This window comes from Typopeltis vanoorti, chromosome 22, assembly GCF_054136105.1.
Source record: "Typopeltis vanoorti isolate ZY-2024b chromosome 22, IOZ_Tvanoo_1.0, whole genome shotgun sequence".
Taxonomy (NCBI): Eukaryota; Metazoa; Arthropoda; class Arachnida; order Uropygi; family Thelyphonidae; genus Typopeltis; species Typopeltis vanoorti.
In genome coordinates this window covers 5,491,990-5,506,789 of record NC_143570.1, presented here as the reverse complement: position 1 = coordinate 5,506,789, position 14,800 = coordinate 5,491,990, and the positions used below count along the sequence as shown (strand labels likewise).

The 14,800-nt window shown below is 34.9% G+C and overlaps 1 protein-coding gene across 1 annotated transcript in view; it reads left to right on the top strand.

The window, feature by feature from the left end:
* Positions 1–1,301: 1,301 nt before the first annotated feature.
* The window catches only part of LOC150094128 (cytoplasmic dynein 2 intermediate chain 1-like), a 193,168-nt gene continuing 179,669 nt past the window's right edge, over positions 1,302–14,800 (top strand). Inside the window, exons 1-2 of the mRNA XM_090412407.1 lie at positions 1,302–1,396; positions 11,752–11,827. Of these exons, the coding sequence (XP_090268533.1) occupies positions 1,302–1,396; positions 11,752–11,827 (171 nt within the window). The remainder of the gene's footprint in view (positions 1,397–11,751; positions 11,828–14,800) is intronic.

Below are 14,800 nucleotides of genomic sequence, written 5' to 3'. Positions count from 1 at the left end.
TCATCCATTTCTTCTACATAGATTTGGGTAGCAATCTTAGAATTTTGGAAGAAGTTCTGAAATTATGAAAGGCCTTTCATAATTATATATAAGACCTTTCAATATCTTCTCTGACATTATATTTGTCACTACTTAAATTATTAGTACCTACCAGAACTACCATCTCTTTTACTTTTCTTTTTTGTTTTTCAATTACTTTTGCCATATCTTTAATTTTCACCCCCTGGAAACAAGAAGTGGTGATGCCCTTGGCAAGCGCCAATTTTAAGATTGAATCAGCATACCATATCACCTTTTTTTTTTTTTTTTTTTTTTAGATTTTAACTGCCTTACCTTGTTGTTATTAATATTATAATTACCAAGTTTTGTGCTTTCCTGCCTGTTCTTGTTCTGATCCTTTTTCTTATCCTGTCAAAGTTTAGTTAAATGTTTTTCCATTTTTTCTAATTCTCTGGTCGATTTTCTAATAATTTCCTTTAATCAAGATATTTCTAATGTCAGCTTATCCTTGGATAAATTATCATCATCACTGCAGCAGCACTTTTGTTCGTCAGGACAAATGCTCTCCTCAGTAGTAAGAACTTGAGTAACAACAGTAGTAACAACACTGCCCTGTTGTAAAACATATTCTACACTGCTGCTTTCATCGTTCATTATTATTTACTCAGTTTCTTATTTATTCAAAATGTAAAAGAATAATAGCCCATAATATTTCCTCTCCATCAGTGGAATTATTTTAAAAAAGTGAAATGTAGGAAGATGCTTTGCATGGACAGACACTAGATTAAGCTTACAAAAATACACTGTTATCTATAGAGAATTGCTTGCTAATCCAAACAAGGATGCAAGTTATTCAAAATGAGTCTGCTTCAGTCAGAACACACAAAAGTAATATATCAGTTCAGATGCATTAACACTTCTGGTCTTGGTAAGAGGTTGGCATGAGCCTCTGAAAAAGAACATTTGTTGTTATGCCCCCCCCTCCTCTCTCTCACTGTGTATGTGTGTGTAAATGTAAACCTTATTGTAGTTTTTCTATTGGCCAAAATTATAATACTGCCAGATTTCAAAATAGAAATCAAGTGCAGTACATAATGTTTCTTGCACTTCTTTTTTACATTTCATTTAATATAGAATCGATATATAATTTAGCTAATTTATATTCCCAGATAACCAGATGCATGGTTACCATCACTGACTAACCATTGCCAGTGATAGCAACCACATCTCTTCTGGATATGCTGATACAAATTCCATGTCATCAAGAAATATTAGTAGAAATATTTCCACTGTCACAAGATATGCTGGATATGTCACAGGATATGCTGTCCACTGTCACAAGAAATATTGCTTGTGACAGTGGACAGCACAGTTATGCTGTAGTTGGCATTAATTGGTATCTCTGAACAGGCTGATTTACAAAAGACAGAGAGAGAGAGAGAGAAAAAAAACAGTGACCTGTCCTAAAACTTTACCATATTTGTTTACTTGCTGCACGATTTTGTAAATCTACTATTTTCCTAGGAGACTTGTTATAATCTAATCTACCTTATTTGTGAAAAGGCTTATTAGAGACACCATTTTTGATGTATAATTTCAGTCTTAGTTTTGATTTTATGTGCACTATGTGACTTAACCCAATTTTAAGCAATTCGTGATTATTATCTAATTTTTACCTGAATGAAAGCACGAGAGGGAGAGAGTGAGCTTAAAAATCTGTTTAAATTCCATGCATTCAACATGTTTATAGCGAACTCACTCCTTGTAACAAGAGCTGCTGAAAAAGTCCCAGCCAATGTTTCAAATCAAAGCAGACTATTCCTTTGGTATCAATGAATTAACCACACCACACCATCTTTACTTTTTTTTTTTTTTTTTTTTGCAAACTTAATCAATTTTCATATAATTTTAAACACTTTTTTTTTGTTTTTTTTGTAACTATGTTTCAGATTTTTTGATAGAAATAGCTCATTTTATTGTATTTTAATTTTTCATTGTGTGTTATAATTATTATATATATTTTGCACATCAGGTAAAGAGGCTTGCTGTTATAATATTATTTTTTAAATGATGGTTTCACACATGTAAAGGAAACAAGAATTTATTAAATACTCCTATATATTTTGCTCATTGCAACATGAATATCATTTAGGAAGAAAGCAGAATAATTGGCTACAACACTTAAAATATGAACACAAGAATGAGTTATACAGCATGTGTATGCTTCCATGTGTCTCAGTAACAGCTGAGTAAGTTTGAGGAAGCACTATTAAAATTCCAGAGGAAACAGGTATACTTATGGAATTAAAAGAATTATTATTATTTTAAGGCATCTCCATGGAATTTAGAGACTCACTGCAGGAGACCCAAATCAACCATCATACACACAAATCTTATCATACTTCTCCTTGAACCCATTCACCATCAGGGAACTCGCAACCAATTCTAGCAACCCATTCCATTCACTCACAACTCTCCATGCAAAAAATCTGGTCTGCATACCCCCCCCCCCTACTATGGCAGTTGCTTCCCAAAACTAAGAGATAGGCATAGTGTCTGTTCAATTAAGATTAGAGCAGTGGGGTTAGACTTGATATGATTCAAGAAATAGACAATCAACTTTAAACCTGTTGTAGTGCAACTTTGTTTGATTCCAGTGAAGTCTGTGTCTTGTGTCAGTGACATTAGAAGCAAAGCCTGAACATCTGATTCCAGGAGTCTTATATAATCTTGATGTTCTTGGATTCTGATCTCAGAAAAATGGCCAGTAAGTCCAAAGTAGCAAAGTTTACAGAAATAGGGTATTTGATAAACATCAGGCAAGGACAGAGGTGATAATTTATTCTTAATAGGTGGTCAGAAAGAAGATAACCTCCAAGCTGGTTTGAAGGTGGTGTACAGGTTATATTTGCAGTGAATCCTTGCTATTTGTTCAGAAGTCCCTTTAAAGTTATATGCAGATCCTTTTAACATCGGGTTGCAGTCTGGAAAAAGAATGATAACACTGGCCAACACAATTTTTGCTGACTTTTATATGAGACTTGTTTTTTACTTATTTGGGTGCGCTGATTTTAAATATCAAACCCATTTTTCTCTATCACGTCAGGTTTTTCCTCTATGGCATTTTCTTTTTGCTAATTTGTAAGTTTTTGATAGTTTTAAGGAGGCAGTACTATTTAGAGGATCAAAAAAATAGATTTTTTAATATTATTTTCTGAAAGTATGTACTTTTAAAAATCAGTTCCTAACTTTTTATCAAGAAATTCAAAAAATTCCCGAAGATATAACCTATTATTCAAAGCGGTGCGCAGATCAGAATCGGAGTGCTCACCGCTCTCGCTTGTTAGTAAACGTCCTTTATAAATTGGCACGGCTATTTCATTGGAATGAGCAACTGGCCGAATTGCTGAGTCGAGATTTGGATACACAATTTTTTTCTTATTCTTCTTATTATAACCAGAAGTCTGAACTAAACAAAAATAGCAATCATCTACATGATTTTTCGGTTCACGCCAAATCATTGGAATGCCAAAAGCTAATTTTTGGCGTTTTCCCTTGCTCCACTGTCGTAAATTTTCTACACATGACTTACACACTTTATTTGGAGCCCATGACTTGTCCTGATCTGCAATTTTTACGTCAAAGTATGCAAAGTACACTTTCTTAACGAAATCAGTGATATTTGTCCTTTGACTGGGAACAGTAAAGCTGCCACAAATGTAGCAGAAGGAATCTACACTATTGACACAATTTCGAGTAGTAGACATGATGTATTTTCTTCACTGCTGACTAACATGCAACTAACAAGACAAAAAAACCAGAGACTTTATTGAAACATTATAAGCGCTCATCATACTTTCATGATCGATTAACGATTGACTGATTTTGATCGTTCTTTGTCCGCTATGATGCATATAGCATTCATTTGTTTTAGGCAGTTGTCATGTCTACTTTTCATCACCTAAATGTATTAGGTTGGTTAATTGGCCTCTCTCGCATTCAAAGCACCAGTACGTGCCGTTGCAGGTTCTTATGCATTTATTCATTTACTAACAAGCGAGAGCGGTGAGCGCTCCGATTCTGATCTGCGCACCACTTTGAATAATAGACTATATCTTCGTGAATTTTTCGAATTTCTTGATAAAAAGTTAGGAACTGATTTTTAAAAGTACATACTTTCAGAAAATAATATTAAAAAATCGATTTTTTTTGATCCTCTAAATAGTACTGCCTCCTTAAAACTATCAAAAACTTACAAATTAGCAAAAAGAAAATGCCATAGAGGAAAAGCTGACGTGACAGAGAAAAATGGGTTTGATATTTGAAATCAGCGCACCCAAATTAGTAAAAAAACAAGTGTCAGATCATAATCAGCAGAAAAAAAATTTTTTTTTTGTTAGCCTGTGTAATTATTGATTATTTTCTATTTGTGTCATGGTTTTGCTACATCGATTGTGTCTCATGCCATCAACACGAGACACGAATTTCACTAGAATCAAACAAAGATGTTGCACTGAAATAGGTTTAAATTTGATCATATATTTCTTGAATCATGTGAAGGCCTACACCACTATCTTAATCTTGATCAAACAGACTGTATACCTATTTCTAAGCTTTGGGACATAATTGCTATGAATTGTTATCATTTTTTTTTAATTACATAACTACACCTCTTTTCACTGGAACTTTAATAGTGCTTCTTCCTACTCGCGACTGAGATGTGGAAGTATATATATATATATATATATATATATATATATATATATCTGTATGTCTCATTCTTGCATTCATATTTTAAATGTTATAGCCAATTCTGCTTTCTTCCTGAATGATGTTCATGTTACATTCAGTGAAATGTATAGTAGATTTAATAAATTCTAGTTTCCTTTACATGTGTCAAACAGCTATTTAAAAAATATTATTATTTCTACTACGTGTTTCCATTAAATGACTGGTAACTGAGGCATGTTTGCCAGCCTGGTTGGCTTAGTAGTTAGCATATCCTCTCTCCAGCCAAAAGGCTGCGGGTTCGAATCCTGCTGTAGGCATGGATGCTTGTGATTGTCTCTGAAAATACTAGTGGTGGTAGGCAGTAGATGTGTAGATGATGCAGTTTGCTGTAGTTGGTGGATTGGAGCGGTGGAGACAGAGAGTTATGGAGTAGGTGCCCTCCTTCGATGAGTCTTTGGACTCCTTGGAGATGTCATGTAATAATAATAATAATAATAATGCTGTTGTTGTTGTTATGAGCAGAATGTATGAATCATTTATGTTTACTTCTCAAGCGATTTTTTTTTTTCTTATTGCTTAGAATGATTGACCAGAATTATATAATTTAAGAACTTCAAGAATTTGAATTAGGGTATTCTGCAGACAAAGAAGTTCGAAAATACCATAATTGTGAGCCCTGCATTTCACTCATTCAAAAAGTTCGAGGCTAGTAATATCATTTACTCATGAAGATCAACTTTGTTTCAGATGTCTTTTTCAATCAGTGCCAAGGCAATAGCAAGTTGACAAGCATTTGTGGATCATCAACTAAACTCAGTACTTCAAGGAAAAATCTGTACAATGCTATCTTCACCATTGTAGTAAGCTCAGTAATTTCTGTAGATAATTACTTTCCAACATTTTTTGAAATTTTTGATGAACATTTTATCAACTGCTGCAGCACTAATGGTCCTTTTAAGAAGTTGGTTTGAAAACAAGGAAAATGCTATGCGTTTCAAATTTTAATGTATATATCAAGATCGATGTATTCTACAGCTATCTTGATGTCTAATTTATAAAGGTATGTCAACACTAATCACTGTTCTTGACAACTAGAGCGAGTGAAGAAAATGCCAGCCTGCCTATACCAGTCAAGATGGAACAAAAGGGAGGGGAGGATAAGCCATTGAGAGAATTTCTTTCTCATCTAACACTTACTGATGGCTCACTTTATATGAAAATACAGTATGACACGAAAAAAACAGTGCTGAATAACTCCAGCAATATATTTTATGGAGCAAAGTAGTTTATTAACAAAGAAATGTGTATATGTTTACACACGATGATATGTACATCCACAACTATTTGGAGAATCTTGGTCAAATAAAGCATTAATGACTGTAGATTACATGCTCCAAATGGAGACCTTGTCTTTCAAGACAGGTTTCGTAGTGAAAAGCAAAGATTCTCTGTCATCTTGGATAACAAGAGTTGGGGCATCTCTGGACATGTCATGTAATTTTATCTCTTAGTTCAAGGTTTGAAGGCAGGTCATGGTGGAATACTCATTCCTTCAACATAGTGCCCAGCCGAAGGCATCATTTGAGATCAGGAAAATATCAAGGGTATGGGAATTCTGTGAACCTCGAAATGAGCTCCTCAGTAAGTTTTCTGAAAATAGGCTCTAGAACCACATGATGTGTGATAGGTTGTTCCATCCTGTTGGAATACCTGTCCACCAAATGGAATGATTTTTGTACACGCTTCCTATACAACACAATTCTCAATGTAGTGTTTGCTATTCAAAGTCATGGTTACACCACCTATGACCCTGGCCATGGCATAATTGGACCCTACAGCAAGTAGGGCCCAATTATGCCATGGCGTGTAACCACACACCATGCAGTGACCTTCCTGCTGTGAAGAAGTTTCTCTTGGACAAATTCGGGTCTCAAGAAACCTACAGGTTTCTTGAGACCTGCAGTCCATGCCCAAGACCGGCTAACTTGGCTATGTCTGAGAAAGATCCTTAGTTCCTCACGTCAGCGATGAGAATCGAACGCAGGACACTCCTTTCCCAGGCATATGGTTGCAGAGCACATAACCATTCGGACATGTTATTTATATTATATATTGAAAAATTAAAAGAGGTTTTTAGAAAGCATTTCATTTATTAGGAAAATTATGGTGTATACTCATAGGAATAAAAGTAAGAAACCTGTTTTGTTTTCAAATTATTTATACCGTATAAGTGTAAATGAAGTATGCAGTAATATGTTTTCTTTTAGGCTTGCATGGTGATCCGGTGATACGATTTGGAAAATTATGGAGACAACTACCGTGTTTGAGTAAAACTTTAGTTTAATATAAACAAAAATCCACATTCGATGTTTTGACCTTTATATCAAGGTCATCTTCTGGAGCATATATACTATATACAGAGAAACAAGCTGCACTACAATATACATGGTTTGTTAAAGTAATTTATTAATAATAATTAATAAGTTATATTAATAATAGGACTCTAGCGTTGATGTAGTAAGGTTTTTTTTTTTTTCACCAGAGGTCAGGCCAATAATTGTTGTAACGGTTGGTCAGTAACTTTAACAAACCATGTAGATTGTAGTGCATATTAGCCTCAGTCAATTCATGCGGCACCCAAACATTAAGTTTTGAAACATATCCCAGCTTGTGCAAATGGTTTTCAATGCTTGCATGGGATATGTTCAGTACTGCAGCAATCTCCTGCACTGTTTGCGACGGATTTTTGTCAACAATATCCTTCACAACACTCAAATCGACCTTGCCCGCTGCGAGCTGCATCACTGACATCAAATTCTCCAGAACAGAATTTGGCAAACCACTTTTGACATACACGTTCTGTTAAGGCACCATCCCCATATATGCTGCATATTTTTTTATGGGCCTCTTCAGCTCGGTTGCCTTTTTTGAAATAAAAAAGCAAAATATGCCGGTAATGTACATTATTTCCTTCCATTTCTAAAAATATGTTACACGCATGCAACTGAAGTAGGCCGAATGAAAATTCACTGAAAGGTTATGTGAAATGTCGCCTTTCAACTGCACAATAGTGTTGTGCGGTAGTGCAACAATAGCGACAGGCAAAGCGGCGTAAACTTGTACTAACGCATAAACCAAACGAACTTATTTGCCAACCCAATATTTTATCAGAGTGAATTATCATACTGGTGTAAATGATGCTGTGCAATATTAGAAGAATTAGAGGTGAAAGAATCACAGATGTATCAAGTGTTGATTGGATTAGATGTTAATAAGGATGTTGGAATGGATGATATATTATTATTATTATTATTATTATTATTATTATTATTATTCAGGCCTCCAAGGAGTCAAAAGACTCATCGAGGGAGGTCCTTTTACATATTTTTAAGGAATGTGCAAAAGAGTTATCTGTGGCCTTTATCTGTTAATTTAATGAAAGTCTTGTAGTGGAGGAGGTTCTTAAGGGATGGAAGGAAGGCAAAATAGTACAACTCTACAAAATAGCTCTACGACAGATGTTTCCAATTACAGACTAGACTGTAATTGGAAATGTCTTGTGACAAGCTTGACTACAACTGTAGATTAGATATTCGAGAGGTTGATTAGGAATAAAATAGAGGACTGGATTCATGGGAATAGGATTCTTTATGATTCAGTATGTGTTTGTAAAAGGTAGATCTTGTTTCAGCAATCTACTTGCATTTTATGATAAGGTGATGATTGCGATGGATAATGGAGATTCGCATATAACAATATTCTTGGACTTTGCAAAGGCATTTGATAGACTATCACCACATGACAAGTTGGTGTATGAGCTACTGATGATAGGATTGAATAACAGATGATTAGATAGATCGAAGATTGGCTTTCTGAATGATATCATTAAGTTATGTAGGATGGAGCATTATCTCAGAAAAGGAAGGTGGCCAATAATATGCTTCAGGATTCTGTTCTTCAGCCCCTGCTGTTTAACTTATTTGTTAATGATATCTCCTTGGAGTGACTTGGAATCTTCAGTTGTTTGCCGATAATGCAATGTTCGCAATATTCTAATAGAAAAAATGGAGAAATCTCTAATGATTTGGATAGAAGATTGCACTCAAAAGAAAATTCCTTTGGATGGACACCTTATTAAGCAAAAAGCTCTCAAAGTTTATAAACATTTAAAAGAACTCGATCAAGATTCTTTAGAAGAAATCTCTCAGCATGGATTTTGTGCCAGTAAGGGTTGGTTTGAAAACTTTAAAAGGCGGTTTTCTTTGTATAGTCTTAAAATCCAGGGAGAATCAGCATCAGCAGACGTTGAAGCTGCCCTTTTAAAAATCATTAAAGAAGGTAGTTACAGTGCAGAAGAGGTGTTCAATGCTGATGAATCTGGGTTATATTGGAAAAAAATTCCAAAATGCACCTATATTTCAAAAAATGAAAGATCAGTTCCCGGATTCAAAGTTTCCAAAGATAGAATTACTCTACTGTTTTGTAGTAATGCATCAGGTGATTACATGACAAAGCCAATGTTTATTAACCGATCTGCAAATCCTCGTGTGATGAAAGGGCTCGACAAGCCCACCCTACCTGCATGGCTTACAGCTAACATGTTTGAAAATTGGTTTTTCAAGTGTTTTGTACCTGATGTAGAAAGTTACACAAAGAAAAAGAATATGGACTTCAAAATTCTACTAATTTTAGATAAAGCACCAGGCCACCTAACAAATTTAATCAGCCCCTATTGCTGAATTCTTATTCAGTTTGTGCAACAAACTGAATAAGAATAATACCCTCCCCTTCATATGTTCTGAGTTTCTTCATCCAGTGAACTCAATGCTGTGTACACCAGGTTGATAGCTTTTAATAGGCACTCATTAGTTGAACAACCTCTTCTGCATCTCTCACCTTTACACCATCTGCATTTGGTAGAGTTATTCTTTCATGTTCATTCTTTCTTTTACTTGCAGCATATTGATAATTCTTGTGGGTTGTCTTTAGCTTCCAGTTTCTTTTCATACTCGGACTTAGTTTTCCATACAACAGTTGTGATTCTTCTGGGTTGCTGCTTATAATTTTCATAACAGACATCATCCTTATGTACACAGTATTCCTTCCATATAATTTTTTTCTTATGAATCTCTTGCTTAATAAGATTACACATCCATTTGACTCCTAACCTATTTATTCTTCGAACTCACGGGATGCATTCTGATTTTGCATCATTTAAGTATTTTTTAAATACTTCCCATGCACTCTCATTATTCGTCCCATCCAGCAACCGATAGCGTTGCACTGAACTCATATACTCCTAAGTTTGTCGTAATTTCCTGCTTAGGAATTCAGCCTGTAACCTTTTCTGAATGGTACATTCAAAAATTTGCCACTTCCCAAGCGAGTACCGCATGATCACTGTCGCCAACTCGGGGCAGAAAAGTTACATCTTTAACTGGAACTCTCTCCACCACTATAATCAAATCTAACACTCTTTGACCTAGAGTTCCATTTGTCACTGCTGCTTGAAGAAGTTGTCTCGCAACTGCCTAATAAATTCGGTTTCATTCTTCTCATGTGATTTTACTGCTACCCAATCAATGTTTGGATAATTATGATTACTCTTTTCATGCCCACTGTCTTTATTTGGTGATGCATTTCTTCGTTGGTAGCAATTGATCCACCAGATCTATAACAACACCACTATGTATTTGATCTTGTAAGATTCCACCTGACACCAGATGGCTTCAAACTCACTGGCACATGAAATACTGGTACTACAATCATAGGTCTCAATTTTCACTAGATTCAAGTCATCTGATATCATGAGCAGCATGCCCTCTCCTCTCCTATCCTGTCTCTCCTTCCTAAAAAATATTGTATCCTTAGTATGTCTGATTCTGATAGCCAGGTCTCATTAATGCCTACAATCTGTGGTCCTAACATATTGACTAGGGCAACAAACTCTACCCTTTTGTTTCTGATACTCGTAGCATTCTTGTACAGGCATAATAATCTACCTGCATGTTCTTTTGTATACTCTTGTCTGTAGTCTGCTTGACATGGTTGGACAACTTCCAGATCTCTGTTCTTCTCTAGTGCCTTATACATGTTGACATCTTTGACACATTTGATGGGTCCGAACCAGATGAACACAAAGTCAAAATCGTTCTCTTCTGGTAATTATTTCCATGATAATTCCCATTCCCATCATTAACACAGTTATCTAACATTGTCGCTCTTACACTAATATTCTCACATTATCATGCATGTCAAATTTGTTATATCTGTTATTCAGTTTTGTTAGAGAATCCTGGAAGCTCACTGGATTTGTTTAGGAGTATAATGTGATCTGCATAATGCAAATAGCGAAGTTTGATATCTCTGAATCTGATATCAGGTTTAGCGCAAATTTCATTCATAATTTTATCCATATGGATGTTCAATAAGACTGAAGATATAGTGTATGTACCTTTGTCTCATACCTGATTTTACATTTAACCACCTTCTGGTACTTACTTCAATTCTACCTGCTGACTTAATAAACTTATGTATTGCTCTGTATAATGTTCCATTTACACCATATAATTGTAGTGTTCTTAACAGCTTTTCTCATATGTTTTTCAATATATGCAAAACTTGAATATAGATCCTTGTTATATTCCCATGATTTACCAACTATTTGTCGTAAAATGAAAATTTGACCTCAACTACCTCTGTTTGATCTGAACTTACTTTTTCTTTTCATAAACAAAAATAATACTTTAAGTAATCAGTTTATATTAGTATTTAGCTTAGATAGAAAATTAAGGCTAAATACTAATATACACTGATTACTTAAATTATTATTTTTGCTTATTGACTTGCTTTTTACTTGTTAAACATTGGCTAACTAGCATATATATAGTGTTGAGGGAATGTTGTGTTAATATGTATGAAATAGAATGAAGTGTGGGTTTGTGTGTTTAGAGAGAGAGAGAGAGAGAGAGAGAGAGATTTTGCTTATTTTATTTATTTATCTACCCATCTTTTTTGTAGTGTTTTAGTTGCAAATGCTCAGCCAACATGTTGTAGTTTTGGACCTGAGGATACCACCGTTGTTATAGCAGGAACAGTAAGTCTTAATACAGTAAAATCTTCTTTGGTATTTTATGGAATTATTAATAAAGCTGATGGTTGTGATACATTTTTTTTTTTTATTTTTACAAAAGATCAAATTACTACTAGAATTCATGAATAAGATCTTAAATGTACTCCTGTTACCAATTACTACCAGAAAACTGTCAAAATGCTGTGATTGTCCCCATCTTCAAAAAAAAGGAAATATTAATGAATGTCAAAACTATAGCGGCATTAGCCTTTTGAACACCAGATATAAAAATATATTCAAGTCTCTTAAAGACTAAATTAACCAAATATTATGAAAATATTTTTGGAGAAGAACAAATTAGTTTCCGTAAAGGCAGATCCTGCACTGACACCTTTTTCACTCTCAAGCTCCTGATAGAAAACAGAAGAGAATTCAATTTAGACACCTATATATTATTCATCGATTATAAAAAGGCTTTTGATAAAGTCAATTGTAATAAGCTACTGGAAATATTAAGACATGACAGCATTCCTAACTAGTTAATTAAGGCAATTTTCAGTATATATAACAATAACCAAATTAAAATAAGGATAGCCCACACAAAAATCTGAATCATAAATGCAGGTGTCCAACAAGGATGTAGTCTATCACCACTCCTCTCTAATATCTATATTAATAATATTATAAGAGAGTGGAGGGAAACTACCAGTTTTGGCATTCACATAAATGATTACACCAACATCAATACAATTTTGTCAGCGATCTAATTGAAGATAACGAAGATTCACTACAGCGAGCAGCCTTTTCAGCAAATAGCAAAAACATACAATATGGAAATCTCCACTTCCAAAAACCAAAGTCATGCCATTCAAAGGCCGAAACCCAATTAGAAGCAAAAATTGCATCAATGATGATGTTATAGAACAGGTTAATACAATCCAATATCTAGGCTACGACTTATCTTATAAGAAAGAGAGTCATGCAATATAAATTAACCAATTATATTGGAATAACTAAAACTATTAATCAGATATTATTAATAAGCAATGAAACAAAAAGAAGAATCCATAACTCAATAGCAAGACCTATCCTAACATATGGTTCAGAAGCCTGGACCATAACTCAAGCAGAGAAAAAAAAACTGATAAGCACTGAAATGAGATTCATGTGCAAAACAGCTGGATATAATAGACTATACTTCAAAAGAAATAGTGATATCTTTGAAGAAACTAGAGGTGATATCTGTTTCAGAATACATCGATTTTTATAATACAGAGATATTGACTTCAGGGGAGAAGAAATAGAGGACAGCCTTTGAAAAATGGGAAGAGACTATAACAGGTCACTAGGCCTATTACTGGAAGGGAAGAAGAAGAAGAAAAGATCAAGTTTATCACATTATGTGTTGAAAGTTTAGTTAGGCGTATCTGAATGTATTATGATCACTCATGCATGTAATTTTAACTCAGAGATCATATATATGAGGGGGTGCTTAAGGATCAAAGCTGTATAACTGAGAGGAGACCTCATCATAGCCTTTAAACGAATGTGGAGAACTGACCAGGGCTTCTGACCTAATGTCCAATCCTCACCTTCTCGCGGTGCACCCTGTTGGGTATCTACCTGGATACTGAACGAACGAGGATGGCTGGCAATTTGGGATTTAGCCGACCAAATTGTATTCTTATTGGCTTAAACCAAAATAAAAAATGATGCTACAACATGACAAAATTTCATGCTGGCTGGAGTGTCTCCCAGTTAAACAAGGCCCCCGTTGTTTTTGCCAGGGAACCAAGGCGAACAGCGAAAAGTTAGCTACTGGAACAGATCCTAAAGCACACCCCAACTCAATATCACCAGAGTTGAAGATCGGTTCTATCAACATAAGAAATGGAGCTAGCTGAGGAATTAGATAAGTACCAGATTGATATAATAGGGGTGACTGAAACAAAAAAGACAAAAACTGGTGAGACTTTTCTGAGCCATAAATACAAAATGTTATATTCAGGCAATGACAATCAAGGAAAAGAAGGAGTAGCCATAGTATTCAACACTAAATACGAGGCTAATTTCTTGAATGGCAAGCAGTCTCAAGTAGAGTGATATGGGCAAATATCAGAATGGGGAATGGGACAATGAGACTTATTTGTGCCTATGGTCACGCAGAAAGCTCTACTAAGGTAGAAGTGGAAGAATTTTTTGAGACTAGAGAAAGCTACTGACACAATGAAAAAGGAAAAGTTGGTCCTTGTTGAGGATCTAAATAGCAGAGTAGGAAGTGATTGTGAGACATACAAAAATATTTTGGGAAAATTTGGAGAAAAGAGCAAAGCTAATAATAATGACAAATACCTGTTGGTTTCTGCTCAGGACATGGACTGTTTATTGCTAACACCATGTTCCAACATAAAAATGTGCACAAATTCACATGGAGAGAAGAAGTAAGGAATAAGAGAAGTCTCATTGACTATGTTATTGTTGATAGTGATGTTTTCTCCCTTGTACAGGACACTAGAGTGTACAGAGGATTTGAAATTGGAAGTGATCACTGTTTAGTCTTGAGCAGGATAAAATTGAACTTCATAGTGAAACAGAATAGCAAGTAAGAAAGTTTTAAAGCAAATAAAAGTGGAGCAGCTCTCAGATGTGAAATGTAGAACTAAAATACACAAAGATTATTATAATTATTATTACCCCCAAGACCTCGTGATGTCAAAGAATCATCTGGGAGGTCTCTTTATCACACACACAGCTCATCATACTGTGTCTTAAACACACTCAAACTCCTTGAAGACAATGGGGCCTCAAAGATTATTGAAGAAAAATGAAAGAGTTTGAGAATAGGAAACAAACCTTGGAAATTCAGTGGTAAGCCTTGAAGAAACCCTGATTGATTCAGCCAGAGAGGCATGTGGTGAGGTTGTCTGCAAGGATAGAAAAATCAGAAAATCATGGTAGACACAGGAAGTTAAAGAAGCAGTGAAGGAAAAGAAAAAA